Genomic DNA, 24,179 nt, shown 5'->3' with positions numbered 1-24,179 from the left:
TAAAACGCCACAAATAACGGAAGGAGCAAAGAGAGGAGCTCGCAGATGGATACATCATCAGCACGTAGCGACCAACCGATTCTAGAGGCGATTGCAGACTTGAAGGTGGCATGGGAAAGGAAACTGGAAGCAGCAATGACTACACTCAGTCGCTAGAGTCCTAAATTGACACAGTACAAGTGGACGTTAACTTATTAAGACAAGATGTAAGGTCAGAACGCACAGGCGAACTAGAGAAAGAAGTGAAATCGAACACAGCCACCTGTACGTCGCATGCCTCGGAGATTCACACACTGCGGCAACAAGTGAGCAACCTGGAAAACAGCGCTGAGGAGGCCGAAGGACACGCACGAAGGAACAATATACGTATTGTGGGACTCCCGGAGAGGGAGGAAGGATCGAACCCCACTGATTATATCGAGACCATGCTTCTGCAAGAAATAGGAGGGGCACTCACCCAAGGATTTGCGGTGGAGAGAGCACATAGAGCCCTGGTAAGGAGGCCCCTGCCGGGATCCCCCACACACCCCCAACCCCCCCCCCGAGGCCGATCATCGCCAAGATACTAAATTACTGGGACAGGGAAAGGATTCTAGAATACTTCTGCAAAGGTTCCCGATCTCCTGTCTCAGGGCGACGGTAGAGTGTGGCATCACGATCCGGCGTCTCTCAGCCTGGCGGCGTGGCTCCTGACCACTCGGAGTTCAGTCATTGAGGAATACCCCAAGAGTGTCAACAGAGTTTGGAAGCAACAAGGGCGCCGTCTACGTAGGTCTTGTTTGGGGCTAAATGGACGAGATTCTGTGAATGGTGTAAGGGTCATCCTGGGGTTGAGCCTTTGGACGTTTCTCCGGCACAGGTTCTCCTGTACCTGTTACCTGGCGGAAGGGGGCCTGGCGTTGTCATCCATTAAGGTGCATTTGGCAGCGATTTCTAGGTTCACGAGAAAGCGCCATGCTGCTCTTCTGTTCAGTGATCGCTTGGTGAAACATTTTCTGAAGGGGTTATTTCGGACATTTCCTCTGGTGAAGAGGTTTGCTCCGGTGTGGAGCCTGAATGTGGTGCTTTCGGCTTTGATGCGGCCTTCTTTTCAGCCCATGTCGACGGCTCCTTTTGAAGTTCCTCTCTTGGAAGGTGGCTATTCTAGTGGCAATTACCTCGCCAGGTAGGTGTCTGAATTGCAAGCACTGGTCATTGACCCACCTTACCTGAGGTTTCTGAAAGACCAGGTTCTCCTGGCTACTAACCCGCAGGTTATTCCAGAAGTGCTGTCAGCATTCCACAAACTTGCCTCTATTGCATTACCCACATTCTTTGCTAATGCATCCACGCCAGCAGAAAAGGCCCTACATTTTCTGGACATTAAGAGGGCACTGAAGATTTATCTGACTTGCACGCAGGGCTTCAGAAAGTCAAAGCAGCTCCAAACAAGGACTTTCCACTGGGTTTCCTCTAAAATCTCGTTTTGTCACGCAAAAGCTGGCAAGCCTTTGAGGGGGATTCCGAAGGCTCATTCAACGTGGTGCACAGCGTCGTCAGCAACGTTGTGGTCGGGGATACCGCTGGTGGACATTTGCCAGGCAGCCTCCTGGGCGGTGCCGCATACCTTCACCAGGCATTACTGTATGGGGCAGCAACATGTGGAAGATGTGCAAGTGGGGCTTGCGGTCCTCCAACGCCTGTTCCAATAAGGTAGGACCTGCAGCTTCAGTGTTTTTTTCTATGTGCTATATCACTTACTGGGTTTGTTGTCTCATAGACGTGATTAAGTACTGTGTTTGGTTTGCCTGTGACACATCACCACATATTGATTGTACTGCTATGTGATCTGTTCACAGCATGTGAGTGCATGAAAGATCCAATGCTGGAGATGGGAGTAGTTTCTTACCTATAACTCCATTTCTCCAGCGTTGGTATCTTTCATGGATTCACATGCGCCCGCCAGACGCCCCTGCAGGCAATCCTGATTTCGTGTTCCCTCTACTTTGGAGGTTAAAATCTGAAGGGAAGCCGTGGGGGCAGTGCTTTTTATACCAGTCGTCCTATTGGTGGGGCCTAAAGCATCCAAAAAGGACGTTGATAGGACACTAAAGTGTCGAAGATTTCCATAGGAAAACGCTATATTAAAGTTACAAAGGTTTCCCAGCCTGACAACGGGGAAATATTCACAGCATGTGAATCCATGAAAGATACCAACTCTGGAGAAATGGAGTTACAGGTAAGAAACTACTCCATTATAAGTTACTTACCGTAGTCTCTAACGTACTTAGTCCCCCTTCCTCCATACGTCCCACCATCCTCCCCCTAATAATACTGGTGTCATTAGGCAATGTTAAATATTGTCGACACGTTAATGGGGACTGAGGTGTGGGGCGGGGGAAGGTTTTTTCTGGTGCAAAAGGTTCTATCTCCCGTCCCTAGGAAGGGACGCCCATACAGTATGGCGGAAAGGGGAATAAGGACTAAGAGTAAGTTAGTCACTACAGTGAGTAACTTATGTCTTAACACTCTTCGATGCCGCTCCAGTACCTACTGTAAAAGGCCATTGGTTTCGAGAGTCGAAGATCCTCTGGTTCCAAAATATGCTCTGACGTCAAGGAAGGATTTTAGATCTTCCTTCAAGAAGATTTTAGACTGGGATGGTGAAGAAGTCCATTTTGGGCTGGAACCCTTGCAGCTTACTGATCCTACAGAGGAATTCTTCTCGGCGGATGCAATAATACACAACTTACCCACTAATCTCTAGGAGGCAAGTGAACTAGACACTTCTCCTGAGATAGATATTTACCAATAAGACCCCCATGCTCCCCCTAATGCTGCATACAATTCTGTCTGTCATGGTGAAAGTTACTGAAGCCCTGGGTTGGGGCCTCCTACCAGAAATGTTACAGAATATGACTTGACTGACATTCTGGTTAGGAGTCCACCAAAAGATCCAGTCTTCCCCTTTCATGTGGTCTTTAATGGACTCTTGTATGGAGCTACGTCAAAAGCCATACGCAGTGCCAGCAGTGAGAGGCGACCTCACAAAATAGTATAGTCCTCTGACGCAAAAAAACACCTGGCAAAACACCCACACCCGAGGAGTCTGGTAGTGCAGGCTGCCACATCACGGGCCTAATCAACAGCCCCCTGACAGGGATGACATCAGGCAGTATGGCACTAAAGGCAGTAAATGCGTCATGTGCCTTAGGTAAGTACGCTTTGTGAGCTATCATTGAGCAAGCTGCAGAAGACATTCCACTAAGGGGAAAATACATAATTTACCAGCCCTTTACCCTCCTCATCATTCGAAAGAAGAAGAGATGTTACACAGATAGACCCGAAAAAAGGCTACAAGTTTCTATATATAGAAGACAAGCCACTTCAGAATGGAAGATCCAGGTGGATTGTGTTAGCCATTTCAGAATTTTATAATACAGCAAGCAAAACAGCACAGGAAGGACAAAGGGCACACTCTGCTAGAGGAGAAGCAGCTTTGACTGCACTTCAAAGAAGAGTGCCAACCATAGACATATGCCAAGCAGCAACATTGTCACCACTGCACAGGTTTGCTAAGCATTATTGTTTGACACCTCAGATGCTAACAATACCCGATCCGGCAGAGCAGTCATGCTAAATGCTCTAAGGTCGAGTTGTAAAGGCAGTCACTCTTTCCCTCCTCCAAGGAAGGAAACACTGCTAATGGAGGAATCCGTGAAAAGACATAATTCATTACAAGAACAAATTACTTCCCCCATGTAATGTTCTTTCTGATGGTTGTCCCTCCCTTCTTACCCCTCAATCAAAGAGCTGGTATACCCTTTTCAAGATAGATAGATAAATACTTTTATACAGTCTTCACCGTTTACACTAAATAAAATACTCTACAGTTCAAAATGCGAAGAGGTCCCCATTAACCCCAAGTAAAATGCAGTATAATTCAAAAGAGAGCATGTTAAAACGAGCAATAAAAGTTAATTACATTTTTTTTTCTAACCAGACGTTTGAAAGCCTCAGTAATATACCATGATAAATCATTAATAAAACGGGCATCGACACAGGACAAAACAAAATTCATAGCTTCCGTGACAACGTCTGATGTTATTGATACGAAAATGTCTCCTCAGCCATAAGCGTCTCAAATCGAAAAGGTTTCGACAAATAAATAGAAAATGAATTAGATCCTCATCTGCTCCGCTTCCACAGTTATAAAGCTTAGAGTTAAACTGCCATGTCATCTGAGCCCTCAGTGGTAAAACATGCAGAGGCATCATTGTAATGGTACATCTTTGCACCAGAGAATGAATGATACTTTACGAGAAATTCTCACAATAAATGCGACGGGCCCTCACAAGTAACCGAGTGAAAATAGGTTTTCCATGCCATTTATCAGCAAGTCGAATTCTTTCTCTCTCTCTCTTTCATGCAAAAAAGCATTTTGTAATCCGGCCATCCCTTAGATCAAAGACAATACCCCATTTAATGCACAGGACGGAGCACTTCTTATACCAGGGGTAGATAACATAAGATGCTGCATTTGCTAATTCTTCCCTCTCATTGACAATATTGGGGTTCACCACCGGAGCAGAGTGTAATTTACGTAAATACTCTAAAAACCGGCGTTCAGCCTGGACACTAATATTTGGAACCCAGGACTCAAATGCTAAGGCAAATCCCGGCATGCTGGACGACACGCCCAACAGCTTTCACAGGCAAATATGTAAGATGGGATCCAAGGAGGTGCTCCTCGCACTCCCCCAGATCTCACTACCATACAATATGGCTAAGTAAATCTTAGCCTACAGCACCTGAATACATATCAAATCGGAACCCACTGAACTTTTGATAGAATCTCCTAATACCTCCCAGACTTGAGGCAGACAAAATGTCTGATGGAAAAATTATAAACAATAGCAGAGCCAATGGGCAAACCTGGAGCCCACCTTTATCTGTGGAAAACACACATATAGGGCCTCCCCTTGGATTTTCTCTTACAGAAGCACTGGTGTCAGAGTGCAGATGGACAAATCAGTTGTAATAGAGAGGGGGGGGACTCCCAGTCTCTGGAGTTTATTCCAGAGAAGACAGCGCTGAATAGATGCTTAAAATGCTTTACATGCCATTAATATTTTTCTTTCCAAGGAGTACAAACCACTATTCCCCACCTTGGCTGAGCGGGGGAAATAAATGAGAAAACGGGGCTCAGTGCCTGCTATTAATATCGACGTCCGGTCCTGGGCATTATCGAGGGGCTCTCGAAGCCACACAGCACACCCTGGAGGTGAAAAACTTTCAGAAGTTTGCTGCTGCCGTACAATATATCGCAGATAAGGAATCCGTGGGTGGAACATCCATCAGAAAAAACATTACGATGGGTTAAGCAATTTGTTGTTCCCAAGCAAACTATACAAGTACATTCCTGCTCTGAATATTTTACCATTACATTTGTCCCTTTTAGTTTTCTCAAAATCCCATAGTTGATCTGAGAAGTCCAAGTAGGCCTTACAAAGTGAAAGTTTTCCTCAGTAGCTTGAGGGCAAACTTCAAGAGAAAGCTTGAGATCTTTCATCCTATCACTTACTCATTTCAAAACCTAAGCATACTATACTGCAAGAATCCAATTGGGAACAAATCCACAGAAGGAAATGTTCTTAATCATCAAGGAAATAAAAAACTTCTTGCAACAGCATCTTACCCTCGCAAATCGTATGCATCATCATCACAGCCCACCTAAGATTCAAAATTAAAGCAATCCAACAAGCAATTGACGCATCCCGCAGGAGCGCAAACACCCTCCCAGAAACCAACACCCCAGAAACTGGCACAACACTCAATCGATTTAAATCTATAAGTGAGGAACTCTTCTACAAACTACTAAACGATACTGGCATAGACAGATCACCCAGAGACCCATGTCCACTGGATATCTACAAAAAGCAACTCGCCCACAAAATATCAACCCACTGCACCCTTAGGATGGGAATAGTGCCAGAATTATTCAAATCTGCATACATCAAACCCCTCCTAAAATACGAGACAAGAAAAATGACCCTGCCAACTACATACCCATACCAAACCTCAAGTACCCATTGAAAGTCCATGTATACAAAGAGAGCTACTCAATCACGTAAAAGGAAACACAATACTTGACCAATTCCAGTTTGCCTTCAGACCTGACCCTTCCCCCCAATCAGAAGAACTCGAAACACCCAATTGTCCCTCATACTACTGGACATATCGGCTGTTATCGACACGGTCAAGCGCACAACTCTAATCAAGAGACTGGAAGGATCTGGTATTCAAAACAGCGCACTACAAAGGCTGAAATCTTTCCTCACCAACCTAACTGAAAGAACCCACCTACCACAATTTATATTGAACATAAAAAGTATCAACTGCAGCATACCACATGGATCAAACCTCTCACTGCTCCTCTTCAACATTTAAATGCCCCCCCCTCCACACCACCATGTTGAAGCTCACTCAAACCCATGGACTGACTGCTTACAACTACACAGGCGACACCAAACTCATCTTCAAGGTAACTAATGACCAAACTAAACCCAACCAAAACGCAATTAATGTTCTCACCACGAGAGGATAATCAAACAGGCATCCCTCGACTGTACCCTTAGCATGGGAACTCAACCAGAGACGACAACAGTGAAAAATAAATCTGTGAATACTTATGGAACGCAAATCAATGCAATAGCAGAAAAATGCTTCCATCACCTACGGTTAATTAGAGGGATCCTCCCTTATCTCAATTTCCCAAACAGTACCCTTGTGATAATTTCTTTGGTATTATCAAGAATAGACTACACAAATAGTCTCTACCTAGTGTTAGGAAAGATTTCCATTTCATGTGTAATTTACCCTCCAGTTGTGACCCCCCAACTTTTTGCTTTGTTTAAACACCATAGTCTGACTTTACCAGAGGAGCACAGCCTTCTGCTGCACTCCTCTGGGCTTTTCACTCACTTCTTATGGGGAAACTGACATGCCCTTAAAGACAGTCGGTACTGGGAGACTTTGTTTCCCTTGGTCCTTGTCCATGTTGCCACTTTTCTACAACATGTTACCAGTGTACAATGTACCTTACTGTACAGTGCACTTGGGTCTAGTCATTTCCAAAGGCCCTAGATACTCTCGAAGGATTTTTTGGGAGACATCCTTGGACAGGGCTGGTGGTAACTTATCATTTCACATATTTTTAACCCGTTCTTGGCAGGTAAACCGCGATTACCGAGTTTGGTACGGTTAGGTGGCCTGGCTCCAAAATGGCCACGCCACGAGGTTATTTGTCCTGTCCTTTGCCTATCTTGCCGCTTCACCTTCCCCAGGTGGAGCCGACCCGGGTCAGTCCTTATTTGGGCGTGCATTTTCCCCCGAAGCGCCAAGCTTTCGTGGGCTTCTGCATGCCTTGTGTGCGCACCCCCAGGATGTAGGCTGGAACATCTGGTTCCAATACACATCCTCGGTGCCAGAGAGCCTGGAGTGCTGTGAATGCCTGGGACCACCGTGATCCACGATTAGTCCACGTATGGTATGCCTGTATATGAGCAGATCTCCCATTTGGGTCCTCTTCTTTTTGGTGCGAAGGAGATTCTGGATGGGAGAAGGCCCCAAACACCCATACCATGTCAATCTCTGGAGTTCTCACTGAACGAAGGATAGGATCCAAGTATCCTGAAACTAAGAAGCCGAGTCAAGTAACCGTTGGCGACCCGCTGGAAGGTTTGGCACCCTGAGTCCGTTCTCGTACCGCTCGACCCCTCTGCATCTGTTCATCCTAGAAGGTCTGCGAAGACGCTGTTAGGCAGAAACCTGTGCAGTTCCCTTAGGGACCACTGCAAAAGGCTTAGGACTACAGGTGTTGGCAGTAAACCCAATTGGTAGCAGTCTGTACCACCCAGATTTACCTGGTAGCTGTGGCTGAGCAGCCAGACTTCTCTCAAGAAGAGTTAGACAGTATATAGAGTATACAAAATAGGTACAGAGATACAGTAGAACAAGCAAACACTGACCAGAGCTTTGGTATAAAAGTATATAATTATTTATTTAAAAACACACTTGTAAAATACACTAACACTAATATGGCAAGCAAGTTCAAACACTGTCACTATCAACATATATACATCCCTGATTACTTATTGAACACTTATTTGCAGACAGAGGCGAGCGCTTAACCTAAGATGGCACTCCAATAAGTTAGTTAAAAAGGGAGGGAAAAAGGCAGGATGAGGAAAGTACACAATACCAACACTTTAAATAGAACCACAGCAAGTCAGAAAAGGCAGAGTCTACTGTTAGAGCAAGAAAGTTCATAGGCCAGGCCCACTCTTGGAGGGAGCAAGGCGGAATGTGTCCAAGATCACACAGTTGAATAATACTTTAAAAAGTCTTTGCAGTTCAAAAAAGGGTGGATCAGTTCAGAAAAAGTTAGTTAGCTGGTCCCAAGTCACCCCAGGATAGAGAGTCAAGGATTTACGGGACACCTTGAACAGTCTGTTGCAAGGGAGACCAGGCGGGACACAGTACCTGAAATGGTGAGAAAGCTCCAGCGGGGGCAGTTGTTCCTGGCAGCGGGTGCAAGTCGGTGCTTCGTCCAGGGGAAGAGAAGATCTCGACGTGGAGGAAAGCTGGAGGTCGTTGCACTGCCAGGGAAGAAACCAGCCGCAGAGTTTCCCGGTTAAAAGGTACTACCCTTTTATTCGCAGTATTGGTGAAGCATGGCTATCCGGCCGCCGGGGTGCTTGGCACAGGCGATTCGACCTCGAGACGATCCATGAAGGTGAAAAGAGGGCGAACTGGTTATCCCCACCAGTTCAGAGGAAGAAGATGCTCCAGGATGAAGATCTTCTCTGTCGTCAGGAAGTGGTGAGGCGGTTCAGCAGGGCTCCACCAGTGGTGTCGTCGTTGCAGGTCAGCTCAGCTTCTCCCTCTTCGGATTCTTTGGTCCTGTGGCGACTTCTGAAGTTCCAGTCCCCAAAGCCCTGCTTTTATGCAGAAAACCCCCATTCATCAGCCCTAGCTGTCACTCAAACTTGCTAAGTGGTGAGCCGGGCGGCTCACCACTGGGCCAATCACACAAGAGTGCGACTTGAGTTGCCGAGGCAACTCAGTCCAGGGTGCCTAAACCCCCCTCCCAGACAGAGTGGCACCACTTTTGGAGGCTTCTGTGCAGAAGCCCGCCAAAAAGTGGAACAAAGGGCTCGACTTGGGTTGGAGTTACAGAGGCGAACACAAACGCCATTTTAAAACCGAGTGCTGGCAAAAAGACCCAACCGGGGAATAAATATTAAATAAATAACCCGGCGGTATCTTTAATATTGCACCAACAAAGTGGTGCGTTTAAAATTAATGGGAAAATCCCATATGAATTATTCTGGTGGAATATTTCGCGTGGTAACCACTGCCACCAGCCAGAAACTCGACGCGGGGGGACTGCACAGTGCCCCCTCCAAAAACAGACCCAGGGGCAATCTAATTACCCCTACCAATACTTCTACAATATGATGGTTTGTACTGGTTCTGTTCACAATTTAAGATTAGTAAAGTCAATGGTGACTTTACATGCCCTGGGAGACAGTCAGTCAGTCCCAGGGTATGGAGTCTATGTTTGGGGGTCACTATGACACCCCTGTGTTACTGCACTGAAGGTGCTGTGTAACACACTTACCAAAAATACTTGAAATCCTATGGAGTAAAAGACCCCAAAGCCCATAAGACACATTCCAAAGTCAAAGGACATCTCAAATCATGTCTAAGAGTGGGAGAAAGAGAGTCTCACTCTTAGCAGGAGAAGAAAATAAACCCCAAAAATCCAGCAAAGCTGCTGGTGAACTCACTAGGTTTGGGAAATTAGCCGTAACAGAGAATTCTCCCTAACAGACGCTTCGACCCATTAGAATAGTAAGACCACTTATTCTCGGCAACTTCATCTTAACCTGCAAGTAAGCCTTTTTTCGGAAGTGTCCCTGGGCCAACCAGTGGACTGAACAGCTTGCACAGACATTTTGCCATGATACCACTGTCGTTTCAAGGTGGCCCTTGAAACTTGGTAGATCGTAAGCTCTGTGTTCACGGTTGGCACTCTCACACCGAATTTCGTACAGTGAGTGCACCTGAACCAGAGTATACGCGGTTACTGTGTCGCCCAGCCGTGGTGACGAACTTTGCAAGTTCATTGCAGCTGTGGTACTCTGTTCCCTGAAGCCTGCTACAGCAGAACTGGCCTGATCCATCCACCAGGAGCGGAGAAATCACCACTGTCCCGTAGGGGAATCCATGCTGTATCTTCGTTGCTGAAAGCCGCAGAGCCGTGAGATTGCTGCATATGAACCTCCAACTGAAGTGGACTCGACTGCCGAAGTTTGGTACGGAGTGCGCCGGGGGTCAGTGAGTAATTGCAAGCCTAACTGGTGGTCCCTAGCGCATCCATCCATTTTTACGCACAAGTGGCCCCTGAGGGCCCCTCTCCTTTTCACTGCTAGTGCGAACTATTCCCAACTCTTGGAATCGACTCTGCCCTCAAGTGGAGGCCCTCCTCAAGTAGTGGGAACCTATTCTGCATCACCTCACCTACCTTCCTGAGCTGCTACAGCCCCTATCAAAGACTCTGCTTTGCCCATTTGAACTACTGCATGCACCAGCTTCGCAAGTACATTTGAGCATTAGGCTCCCCTCATCTTGGAGATTGGACTGCCTTTCAGTTAGGACTGTGTTTGGTGCAGAAGGGCCTAAAGACTATTTGCACTGCCTGCTTCCTTCCCTGTTTAGGTTGTGGACCTATTTGGTGCATTCACCCTTTAGACCCCATTGATCTTATATATATGTGTATAGATAGGATTGTGTTGGTTTAATAGTATTGCTGTGATTTTCTTAAGGTGTGTTGAATTGCAAAGGCTGTGGAATAAATGTATTTGTATTTTTGATACAAATCACTCCCAGTCAGGTGTATATATATATGTGTCCTTTAGTCTGTGTGCTCATTGCGGTCTTTCAGTCACCCTCACCCCTTCTGAGACCTAGTCTTGACCGTCGCCATAGCTACCTTGATTGGTCTGGCTTGTCCAGAAGGTTACCCTGTTCCAAGAAACTAGGCTTAGCCTTCGGAACCTCTGCCCACCAGGTCAGAGTTCAGAATTCCATCTTAACACCTATGAATACCAAAATGGCTCACCAAAAAACTACGACCCATCCAAAATACTGCAGCAAGACTTCTCTTGAGACTAAATGGAAGCAGCCACATCAAACCAGCCCGGAGAAGTCGACACTTGTTGCCAATGAAGAAACCCATATTGCCATAAATCACTACATGGACAAGGAGCCGAATTCCTCCCAGCAAAAATCGCTGAATACCAACCGAGAAGAGATTTAAGAACTAGCACTGACCTCCAAATAGAAACAAGACACTATGAGAAAAGAACATTTGGAGGAACCACCTTCTCCCATCTAATAACCAAAGTATGGAACTTGATCCCAATGGAAATAAGAGCATCGAAAAACAACCTAAATTTCAGGAAACAACTAAAAACTTGGCTAGTTTGGTTTTACAGTCTGTGCATTCAGCAGTCTGTCTACTGTGCCTGTTGGAGAATGGAGCCATCATTGAAAAGCACTCTGTAACACAGAGCATTCGCAGAGTTTGGTAGAATTTAGTCTGTGCAGTTTGTGTCTGGAGGTGTCCGGATTCGAGGAGCACACCACAAGGACCACTACCCATGGATGAGAACGCAACGAATGCTGATGCCTACCTAGTGCGACCGGGCTCCGAAGTGGCAACGACAGCGCCTGTGCCCACATCAGCGACTGCTCCTGTGCCTTCGAGAACTGTGAGTAAATTGGCGTGCCCCTCCCTCGCAGCGGTACCTTCTCTTAACCTGCCAGGCTGGCCTTGCAAGAACGATCAGTTGTCGCCGTCTGGAGCACTTTGCTTGTTTAACATCAGCGTTACCATTGGAACTAGCGCAGCAGCCTATATTGATAATTTAAAAAGTCCCGGCCACAATAAGGAACCAGCTCAGACAAACTCCTGCAGCCCCAGCCATTATTGCACCACACGCCTTGCTGAGGATAATATCCCAGGATTGGGGGCCACGCCCACTGAGTAACACACAGCTTTTACAATGGGCAGAGTGGAGCATCCACTGCTAGCTGGAGACGTCCCGGTCTCTACATTTGTGGATAGTGAGGCATCCCCTGCCAGGTTGACAGCTCTCCCCCTCGGCTCTGAAGCTATCTCCCGGCAGAACAATACTCAAGACCAGGGTAGAGCCGGTGAAAACTCCTCCCTCCAAGAGAAGGGCACAGCCTTATTAAATTACCCTTCAACAGTCTATTTTTTACAACTCCATGAACAGAGCCATCTCAAACCCTGAGGCGGACCAAGGTTTGGACGCCACAAATATGACGCTACACTGGCTACAAAGAAAAAGACCCTAAACTCTGTATTACGCAGCCTCAAAAAGGTACGCTCAGTGGAAACCCAGCTGCAAATGAAAAAACTTAAACAATATCGGAACTGGGTCTCTGTGCACATGAAGAGGATGCTGCAACAAGACTGGGAGGCTTTGTTGAATAAAATCTCATCAAAAATCATAGCGAAATCTGGCATACAATGCCATGTAGTCCCCGCAAGACGCTTTAATCACGAACACATGGATAGACTATTTTGCCTTACTCTTTGAGTGCAAAGAAAAAGACCAGACTCAAGTGGCACTACTAAGCAACAGACCATGGAGTCTCGACACGGATATTGAAGTCATTCTGGAGTTGATTAAAAAGGCTTGCAATTCAAGAGCGCCTGACCCGGATGGTATGACCAATGCAATGTTAAAAACAGATCCAGACCTCTGGGCTTCATTCCTCCATGATCTCTTTACACACATTAAGAAGGCAAGACTGGTCCTGCTATCCTGGGAAACCTCTGTGGTAGTCCCCATCTTTAAGAAAGGGGACAGGTCAGACCCCAGAAATTATAGGCCTATTGCCCTCCTGGATTTAGCAGGGAAAGTCTTTGCGTCTCTTGTCCTGAAAGACCTGTTCGCCTGAAGTGTCCCCTCCTGGGAACCGAGACAATTGCCAATCTGGTTTCGTCAAAGGGATTGGCACCTCTCTCAACATCTTTTTGATTAACATCCTAAAAGCTCGAACAGAGAGGGAGAAACAGGGAAAGATCTATATGGTATTCATAGACCTGGCCCAAGCTCTCGATGCCATAAGCCGGCAGAAAGTATGTACGAAACTGGATGAATGGGGATGCCCACCTGACACTAGCATAGCACTGAAAGATCTCCACTTTGAGACAACTCTCAGGGTTGGGCTAAATGGGAACAACCTACTTTCCGATCCAATTCTAAATGATAAAAGTCTAAAACAAGGATGCCCGCTAGCACCTGAACTGTTCAACCTGTTCATTTCAGACCCGAAGGAAGCATTTTCCACCAATAGATGCTTCCCTCCTAAACTTGCGAATTAAGCCATTGGTGTAGACTGCTTTATGCAGACGACGTTGTATTACTGGACCAAACACCAATCGTCCATAATATGTGAGGCTAAATGGTCTGAAAATAAATCTAAAAAAATCTCGGATTATGATCTTTGATGGAAAACATGAAAGCAAACAAACGGAAAAACAGCCGTGTTTTCTAAGTGGGGAAAAAGTAACTGAAGTTAATTCAGTCATCTACCTGGGTGTTTGCCTAACACCAGCATCAGAGATGCTCCGAGAGAAATTATCCTTGGAAACAAAGCTAAAAATCTAGCCGCCCAGGGCAGGCTGCTTCTCAACAAGTTCTGTTGTTTCTCATTAACGTCTGTGGTTTCATTTGATCTCATTAAGGTTACTCTGATCCTCACGTATGGGGCTGAACCATCATTTGCATTACCAGCAAAAACATGGTCAAAATTGGAGGGCCTGTTTTGGAAGAGAGTTCTGGGCTTACTGAAAAGCACTCCCATTCAAGCAATAAGTATGGAACTTGGCCTTACATCTTTATACACAACAGTAATGTGGAAGTCCCTTGCACTGTACCGCAAGTGTATATTGCCAAATGTCCCGGGAGGCTTTTCAGTATTGAACAAAGCACTACGAGAGAACACGGAAAGAACCTTAAACAAATGGAGGAACATCTGCCAGCTGATTCTAACCGGCCTAGAAGAAACAGACAAAAGTTTGATCAGTAACCCTGAAAGGACCAAAAGGAGGTTACTCACTCAGGACTGGATCAACACCCAACAAGAGGGACAACAATATAAACTCTAGGGGAAACCATGTGGGAATCTGGGAAACTCAACACATTGCCAAAATATCTACAACGGTTCCCAAATCACCATCTTAGAGCAAAATTCATGCGCTTTTGCTTAAACACATTCCTGACAAGCGAAATTCTGAATTCAAGAGGGCATAATAGTGGCCCGGATGCATCATGCAGGTTGTGTAAGGAACCAAGACGTAAAGGAAACCCTGAAACACTTTGTATTGTTCTGCCCAATTGCAAGAGATATAAGGACTACCACTCTGGGCAGGATAATAAATGAATATGAAACCAGACAGCTGACTGGTGGATCGTGTTCACACAAGGAGAACGACTGTGACTCTTGCCGTTCTTAGGCTGTTGAAAGAGATTTTCATAAGGATGGAGGGGTGTCAACACAAGGACTGGCTAATGCCCTCGTCTAAAAAAATAAATAAATACATTTAAAAAAAAGGTGGCTTTCTTGCTACTCTAACGAAGGCCTGAGGCGGGAGACACTCACTGGACTCTGCAAGCGCTTTTTCTTTTTCCTTTTCTTCTTGTTTCTTAATTTCTCTTTTTTTCATTTCAAGAAAATGCTATTTAAATGTGTATATTGGACAGGTATAAGGTTTTCTGTTGTAAAACCAAACACATTAAAACAAATAACCTGGATATTCAATTCACCGAGATAAACTTAGACCAACTTTACAACATCAGGCCACCTCAACCTCACACAATGCCCGCTTCTACAAACTGTAAGCCCAGAACAATGAAAACACAAGAAATACCTGACGAAAGAAACAGGCCAGCTACACAATATCCAGAGACAACCGAAACCCCACTAACATCCCTCTTTTATCTTCTTCACCCCCACACTTCACCCCTACCACACACACTCAGAGGGCTAGTGAAATAGCCCCACCAAAACACTGAAACTGCACATCACTCTCTAACCACACTACATGAGAATGGAATACCCAATACTTTTGTGTTTGGAATTGTGCTATATCGCTTGATGGCAGCAGTGGGGGGGGCGGGCGGAGGTCCCTCTACTATGTGTCCGTAGGTATTGTCCTTGCACCAAAGTTTTGCTATCTGGTAGTCTGGGGTTCAAGAAGTTCAAGGGTTCAAGAAGTTTAGCCGATTATCGAGCTTGTGGCATTAGAGGCACTAATCTCTGGTAGCATACATTAGATCTTAGTCATACCCATCACTGATTAGTGAAATAGGGAAACATAACTAAAAGATGTCAACGTTTTTGAAACCTGTGGTAGGGCAGTGTAGATATTAAGTTGCTTTTGCAGCACAACTATTTTATGATTATTCCCAAACTTGGTCATTAAATTAGGATTATTGCTTCAGTCGCTGTAGCAATTGAAAAATGTACGTAATCGTACATAAAATGCAACATATTTCAGCATACCTTTATTAGTTAAAATGACAACCTCCATTTTATGGTAATTGGCCAGTTGACCTGCCTTGTTTATCTACTGTCTCAGCTATTATGATGCTCATCACCTCAATCCTGTCAGAAGCTGAAAAATTGAAAACCAGGCATTATTTTGTCTTTGCAGATGTGTAGCGGTACTGGAATGGGCGATCCAAGGGGAGGAGGTGATGCTCTTGACACAATTCGGACGGCTCTGGATAATAAAACTTCGTTACTGAACACTATGCCGCTCCGCCCTGCTCCGCGATCACGTGATTACAATCCTAATAATTATTCAGATAGCATCAGCTCATTGAACAAATCTGCTTTGAAAGAAGCCATGTTTGATGATGACGTTGAGCAATTTCCAGATGGTAAGTTCTGAATAACTGTAGTTACAAAAAGATAAAATGGCATACATCCTTTTCCGTGTTGCTTTAAAGTTTGTTAAGGAGGCACATACACGCCACATTTTCAGCAAGAATGTTTCAAAAATGCATTTTATAATTTAGAGTGAGACGGATCATCCATATTTAACAATTTTGGCACATTTTAATTGTTAAAATGCTTTTCTGTCGGAAACATTAAAGGATATTTATACCTCACACTATCGCCACCGGAGTGGTCCCCTGGCGCACTGGTGGTTCTGAAAAAGGCAGGGCGGGGGGTGAGTTAGTGAGAATAAGCTGGAAAAGTGCAAGAGAGCAGTGATGTGCTGTTGGCAGCCTCAGCCCGGTAAATCCGTTGGCTGGGCCTGGGTTGTTTTACGGTCGGTAGTCGTGTGCTGTTGTGCGAGTCTGTGTAGTTAGTTTTGTTGCAGTGTAGTGAAGTTTGTGCTGGTTGTTGTGTTGTAGGCTTGTGGTTGTGTTTGTTTAGAGTTTGAGAGATGTATGCATAGGGGAGAAACATGCTAATTTTTGTTATATGGGATTCGTAATGAGAATCCAGCTGAATATTCCAATTTTTCAAAGCAAATTCCTCCACTATTCAATGCAGATCTACATTGAAGCATTACATGATTTGGCCAGACACAATCCATACTTAAAACCCAGCTTCTAACTATATGTTGCACAAGAAATTCTGTTGACATGCTCTTTCTGGATTATGTTTATATATTGTGGACACATGGCTAAATAACGGTATCACAAATAAGCATGCTTCTTCTGAATTCATTTCTCCCATAGAAAAAGTGTTTTAGCCTCCAGAAGAGTTGACATGCAATCCTCTTGGCTCCAATGCAGACCCTTATCTCTGGGCACGACATCAGGGTTCGTATATATGTAGCCATTGGTACCTCATGACCTCAGTTCCTTCTTTTTTATGCTCTCAGTATGGTGCTCAGGAATGCTACTGGCTTTTCCTCACTGCAACTGCATAATGCTGAATACCAAGTTCTGCTTCAAGCCCTGTAGGTAGTCCTCAAGGCAGAAGTTTGTCACTGTCACCCACATGGTTTGTCTTTGCTTCCTCGGGGAGGAACAAGGTATGGAGAACTGAGGTACATGCCAGTTTATGCATGGAAGGGCCCTCTGGAATCATGCCTCTAAATTGTTCTCCTTCTTCCATAAGGGTGGGAAACAAACTCCCTCAGAGTCAGTCATTCTCCAAGAGGGCCCAGTCTTTGGAGGAGATGGGCGCAGGACGCCGCTTGAGGGGAGGACAAGCAACTAGAAGATCCAAAAAGGTTACCAGAAAGGAAAAAAGAAACCTCATCCTAAAAAGTTGTGTTCCCCCCTGCCCCCCAGCAAACTATTTGGCTGCGATTCGTTTTTCTCAAGCTGCAAAAAAAGTATATTTACTATTGGTACAGCGATGATTAAGTCTTCTGGAGAATTGCCACCCTTTAAGGTACAGTTCTCCTTTAGCTCTTCAAATCTGGAGACATGCGAGGAATTTAGACAACAGATGTTAGACATCTCTGCTAATGCTCAGCAAATGTAGTACCAGCAACCGTGGCAGAGCAAGGGCCCACTTTCTTGGACAAACCAGGACACAGGTACCTCTTTGCACTGCAACTGCACTCCTGCTTGCTCGGTTCTGGGGCTAAAACTCAGACCATGTAGTTGATGCACCCAAAAGTACTCCAGCAGGGAGTTGCGAAGCTATTCACCTTTGTCTACAAGGGAAAGGACATTAGACTGACCCATTCAAGGTTACCGGCTGCGGAGCGAGTTACAGAATACAGTTCTGCATTTCGGAAAGATAAGTAGACTCATTGCAAGAGGTTGAACTCACTCAACAGCTCCTCTCGTCTTCAAAATAGAGGAGCCACCACTCCAATGATCCATCTGAAGCACCACGCCAAAGGTACCTTTTCCAACCAACCCTCCATTACAGGAGCGGGTTGTGTCCTTGGCATTATGGTGCTTGCTGGGTCTCATGTCTCCTGTATTCTTATAGTGCTGGGGCCCGGCTGTGCATGAGGTAGCTTCAGTGGATTCTCCTTTGTCAGTGGTCTCAGTTTCAGGGAGCATATCGGACCTTCTGCAAGTCTTGGCAAGTGTCCTGAGACCTTGAATCGTAGTCCCTGCTAGATAACCTGTTGAAAGGGTGTGGCTTTCACAACCCTGACCCGACTGACAGTAGTCTCGGATGCGTCCTTAAAAGGCTGAGGCTCTCACCTGCAAGACCTGATAGTAAGTGGTCTTTGGTCTCAATCAGAATCTCAAAAACATAACTTCCTGGAATTGAGAGCGATGAACCTGGACAAGGTCTCCTTCCTTCCTACGGCACAGGGCAGGAATATGGTGCTCCTGACGGACATGTGCACTACCTCAACAAACGGAATGGTGCAGGGTCCTTGCTTTTGTACAGAGAAGCAATGCAACTGTGTTTCTGTGCTCTGGAGAACGTGTCACGGATGGCAGCTCACCTCTCCAGGACAGAGAACGTCATTGTGGGTTCCTTAAGCAGACTGACCTCTGTCTTCCACGAGTGGGAGCTCTGTCAGGAAATTCTGGAGGAGATTATCTCCCAGTGGGGGACTCCTCATATGGACCTCTTTGCTTCCAGTGTGAACAGGAACTGCAAGTTGTTCTGCTCCAGGGAATTTCCTCAGCAGGGAGCTCTATGGTCGAGTGGACATTTAATGTAATCTATGCATTCCTGCCTATTCCTGTCACTCTGCTGGTTCTCAGGAGTCTGTTCCTGTTTGAGTTCACGTTAATCTTGATCGCTACAGACTGGGTTTGTAGAACATGCTTCGAAGAACTGCTGGACATGTTCATCTGCCTTCCGATGACAGCGGATCTGTGTCAGGGGCAATTGCTCCATCTGAACCTCAACAGCTTGAACCTTCATATCTGCCAGTTGAGAGGCTGAAATAGATGTAAGAAGTGGAATTTGTTGCATGATGTCCTAGACTTGCTTCTCTCAACTCAGAACCCTACTACCAAGTCATTTTATGCCTGTAGGCGGAGTTAATGTTCGGCTTGGTGCCTCGCGAGAGTTCTGAATCCATTTACTTGGCACACATCCTCTGTGCTGGATTTTCTGCTTTCCTTTGCCCCGATGGGTATTAAAAGGGATTTTCAGAATCAGCCTTGTCGACAGATTGAGAGTGCATCCACCCAATTCTGGTGATTAGGTATATACACTATCTAAGCAATCTGGTAGTGCGTCTGAGCAGCAAGGCTTAGACTTAGAAATTGTGAGTGTGGTGAAGGGTTCCGTTAACCACACCCAGAGCACTCTTAATAATACAAGTTAAGTAGAATGTGTACAAATACAATGATTTGTTTAGGCCTTAGTCAAACTCTTAAAGATGAAAAATTACAGTGAACACTCGAAAACATTCATTACTATTACATACACAATCACTTTGGTGTGCTCTGCTAAGATTGCTAACACTTTACTTTGAGAATACGGTTAGACCAGTTTCAGAATGCTTTATGTGGTGAACCAGGAGGAGGAGGACCACTGACTGACCTATTTGCAAAGATCTTTATTTAAAGTAAAAGAGAACTCCTAACTGGCCCTATTTCTATGAGGGAAGTTCCCTATCTAAAACGAAAAACGAATAGTGCTTGTCAAAGTTAATAGTCCATGTTCCAAAATACTATCCACCTATTCTGACACCACCACTTAGGAAAAGTGAACTAAAAGGGGAGGTTTGAGCATGTCCTCCTTCTTTGGCTTCTGCCTGCACCAATCACTCGGATGTTTTAGTGATAGGTCCAAGTTAGTTATTATCAAACAAAAACCAAGTTCCCAGTTGTCTTGTATACTTTATTCTAAATAAAAAGTGTCTCCTTGTGGTTCCCTCTTCCTCAAGAACACAAGGGTCTTTCTCAAGACCTCTCCAGGGTCCCTTTTGCCACTGTTCTCTTTATAATGGTTTCTACGCCTCTGGGACTCCCCAAAGTCCTCTGACGTTCTTACATGCTTGTGTTTTCTCAATTCACGTAATTCAGATAGGGCGATCGCCCACTCTGGATTTGTCAGACTCTCACAAACTCTTCAGTCTTCCCAACATTGACTGTATCACATTGAGAGCTACCAAGAGCAAACAGAGTCCCCCCTTGAGGGCCCAAAGAAGCCAATCCCGCACCAATTCGCTGGAAAACGAACAGGTGCCAGCAGGCCCACAAAAAAACTGGAACATAACAATTAACCAGGACAAACCAAAGCAGAAACACATGGACTCCATGAACGCCCTGAAACAGACTTGTATGGAAGAAGAACTCAAACACTGGGCTTGGCTACCAGGAGCCTTGGCACCAAAGCCTGGATTCTAGCAACTAGCAGCTGGGTCAGGAGAGGATTGCAACACCCTAGTTCTCCCCAAAATGGATGACGTCAAATGCCTGACCCTAGGTTCATGGAACACACAAGGTTTTTCACACTTGGTGAACACCACTGATATCAACCTAGGGTCATTTGACATCTTCTGTCTCCAAGAAGTATGATGATAAACAAGCCTTTGATCGATGGTTTCGAGATCGCCTTTTTTCCAGCCTTGCAAGGGCCAGCTTGTAGACCAAGGGCAGGGCTACTTAAAGCAATTCGAATAGGCTGCGATCTCCAACTAGAGAAAGTACTAACAGACGAACCTCACATACTGGCCACTCTAATCAGAAGATCTCCAGCACCACCTATTACCAACTCATCGAAAGAAACTACATACCTTTTGATAAACATCTATTGGAACCCGAAAGAATTCTTTTATTCATCCCTAAGATTGAAGAAATCTTAGACAAGGCAGGAAGTGACTATACAATAGATAGTACGATCATATGCGGGGATCTGAATTCTAAAATCGCCTTTAAAAGACATGTAAACACATTGGCCAAAAAGCCAAGAAAAATAAAGGGTCAACAATCTCAGAAGCCATAATCAGAGGAAAGAAATGGGCGAAAGTCATGGAAGCCTATGACATGCACAATTTACATTCCCTAAAAAAGCCATTGAACCGGACATTCCAACCTGGGAGTTAGTGGGACGTCAAGCAATCCTAGATCATATATATGTCTCCCGAGAACTCTTAATCAAGGTTGCTCTCTTCAGGATCATCCTCACCCTGCACAGCGACCACAATCTCTTGCTAACAACATGGAAAATTACTACCTCTACTAGCAACCCTCCTCGCCCCATGTTAGGGAGAATTCTCTTTTAAGGCTAATTTCCCAAACCTAGTGAGTCCCCCAGCAGCCTTGCTGGATTTTTGGGGTTTGTTTTTTTTCTCCTGCTAAGAGTGAGACTCTCTTCCTCCCACTCTTAGGCATGATTTGAGGTATGCCTTTGACTTATTGTGTGCTTATGAGCTATGGGGTCTTTTACTCCATAAGGCATCATCTGTTTTAGTCTGAGTTACACAGCACCCTCAGTGCAGTAACACAGGGGTGTCATAGTGACCCCCAAACATAGACTCCATACCCTGGGACTGACTACTGTCTCCCAGGGCATGTAAAGTCACCATTGGCTTTACTAGTCCAAAATTGTGAACAGAACCAGTACAAACCATCATATTGTGGAAGTACTTGAAGGGGTTAATTAGATTGTCCCTGGGTCTGTTTCCAAGAGGGCACTGTCCAGTCCCCCCTTGTCGAGTTTCTGGCTGGTGGCAGTGGTTACCACGCAAAATATTCCACCGGAATATTTCCTATGGGATTTTTCCATTTTAAACGCTCCACTTTTTTTTGGTACAATGTTAAAGATACCACCGGTTTATTTATTTAATATAAAAGCACCGGTTGGGTCTTTTCGCCATAACTCTTTTCCAAAATGCCGTTTGTGTCAGTCTGTGTATCTCCAACCAAGGTCGGGCCCTTTGTTCCACTTTTTGGCGGGCTTCTCCACAGAAGCCCTCCAACTGGTGCCACTCTGTCTGGGTTCCACAGGATGTGTGGGTGGGGGAATTGGCACCCTGGACTGCGTTGCCTGAGCAACTCAAGTCGCACTGTGTTCTGATTGGCCCAGTGGTGAGCCGCCCGGCTCACCACTTAGCATTTATGAGTGACAGCTAGGCTGTTGAATGGGGTTTTTCTGCATAAAAGCAAGGCTTTTGGGACTGGAACTTCAGAAGTCGCCACAGGACCTAAGTAATCCGAAGAGGGGAGAAACTGAGCCATCTGCAACGACGACACCACCGGTGGAGCCCTGCTGCAACGACCTCACCACTTTCCCGACGACAAGAGAAGATCTTCTGCTGTAAGAGTCTTCTCCCTTTGAGCTGGTGGGGACAACCAGTTCGCCATTCGCCTCCCAGGACGTCCCTTGGTCGAATCGCCCGTGCCAAGCACCCCAGCGGCCGGATAGCTAAGCTTCACCACTGTGACCGCGAATAAAAGGAACGCACCTTTTAACCAAACGAACTCCACGCCTGGTCTCTTTCCTGGGCAGTGCAACGACTCCAAGTTTCCTCCTCGACGAGATCTTCTCTTCCCCTGGTCGAAACCACGAACTGCACCCGCTGCCAGGAACAACTGCCACCGCTGGAGCTTCCTCACTCTTTAAGGTACTGTGTTCCGCCTGGCCTCCCTTTCTGCGGATTGCTAAAGGTGACCCTTAAATCCTTGGCTTTCCAACTGGGATGGCCCCCCAGACCTTCTAACTTTATCTTTCGCATCAAACCAACCTCCTTTGAACATTTCTGCAAAGACTGGAGTGCTTTTTAAACTGTGTGATCTTGGGCACATTTCGCCTTGCTCCATTTAAAGTGGGCCTGGCCTATGAACTTTGGCTCTACAGTAGACTCTGCCTTCACTAACTTGCTGTGTTCTTAGAAAAGTGTTGGGAACTGTTTTATTTTCATGACCTGCCTGTTTCTCTCCCTTTAACTTAATTATTGGAGCGCCATCTAAGTTTCGCGCTCACATCTGTTTTTACAAATAGTGGTGTTTTGACCTACACTTGTCTAATAATTATTAAGGGAGGTGTGTATACTTTATCTGACTGTGTTTGAACTTGCTTTGATTTAGAGTGCTTAGTGTATTTCCTAAAGTGTGTTTTAAATAAATAATTATATGCTTTTGATACCAAACTCTGGTCAGTGTTTGCTTGCTCTACTGTGTTTTTAGCCCTAATGTGTATCCTCTGTATACTACCCTACTCATCTTGAGAGAAGACTGACTGCTCAGCCACAGCTACCAGGTAAATCTGGGTGGTGCAGACTGCTACCAATTGGGTTTACTGCTTACTCCTGTAGTCTTAATCTTCCTGCAGTGTTCCCCAAGGGAACTGCACAGGATTCTGCCTAACACCCCACAATGTTGTCTAACATGGAGACTAACATCAAGGGTACCTGCTTACGGTTGAAAGTCACAGCAATCACTGATATAACTAAGAGATCATGTCAAGTCAAGAAGTTTGAAAAACAAAGAGGATCCATGTTAGGCAGAAACCTGTGCAGTTCCCTCTGGGACCACTGCAAAAGATTTAGGACTACAGGTGTTTGGCAGTAAACCCACTTGGTAGCAGTCTGTACCACACAGATTCACTTGGTAGCTGTGGCTGAGCAGTCAGACTTCCCTCAAGAAGAGTTAGGCAGTATACAGAGTATTCACAATAGGTCAAGAGAACACAGTAGAACAAGTAAACACTGACCAGGGCTTGGTGTAAAAGAGATATAATTATTTATTTAAAACCACATCTAGAAAAACACACAGGCACTAATAGTAAGCAATTCAAAAACACGGTCACTAAAAGATACACTCCCTTAAAAGAATATTAGACAAGTCTTCAGTAAAGCCCCACTTATTTTCAGACAGCAGTGAGCGCTTAACGTAGATGGCACTCTAATAGTTTGTTTTAAAAAGGGAGAGAAGAGCAGAGAACAAGTTGAAACAGATCCCAACACTTTTATCAGAACATAACAAGAGAGGAAGGCAAAGTAAAACCGCAAAGTTAGAGTTCAAGAGGCCGGATCCACTTTCAGAGGATCCAAACAAAATGTGTCCAAGGTCACACGGTTGCAGTGCACAAAAGTCTTGTAAAGGTTCAAAAAGGAGTTGGACCAAAGAAAGGGACCAGTTAGATGGTCAAGGCGGCCAGCCCAGTCCAGAAGGTTAAGGGGTTATTATTACCTT

The 24,179-nt window shown here is 45.4% G+C and overlaps 1 protein-coding gene across 36 annotated transcripts in view; it reads left to right on the top strand.

The window, feature by feature from the left end:
* Positions 1-24,179, top strand: part of CLASP2 (cytoplasmic linker associated protein 2) — a 2,478,243-nt gene that overhangs the window by 2,233,612 nt on the left and 220,452 nt on the right. For all 36 annotated transcript variants that reach the window (XM_069613152.1, XM_069613157.1, XM_069613154.1 and 33 more), the window contains one exon: positions 15,800-16,028. In XM_069613152.1, coding sequence (XP_069469253.1) covers positions 15,800-16,028 — 229 coding nt within the window. The remainder of the gene's footprint in view (positions 1-15,799; positions 16,029-24,179) is intronic.

The sequence above is a fragment of the Ambystoma mexicanum genome, chromosome 5p (genome assembly GCF_040938575.1).
Source record: "Ambystoma mexicanum isolate Mex_15411 chromosome 5p, UKY_AmexF1_1, whole genome shotgun sequence".
Taxonomy (NCBI): Eukaryota; Metazoa; Chordata; class Amphibia; order Caudata; family Ambystomatidae; genus Ambystoma; species Ambystoma mexicanum.
The sequence above is the reverse complement of the archived record's forward strand: the minus strand, read 5'-3'. Positions and strand labels throughout refer to the sequence as shown.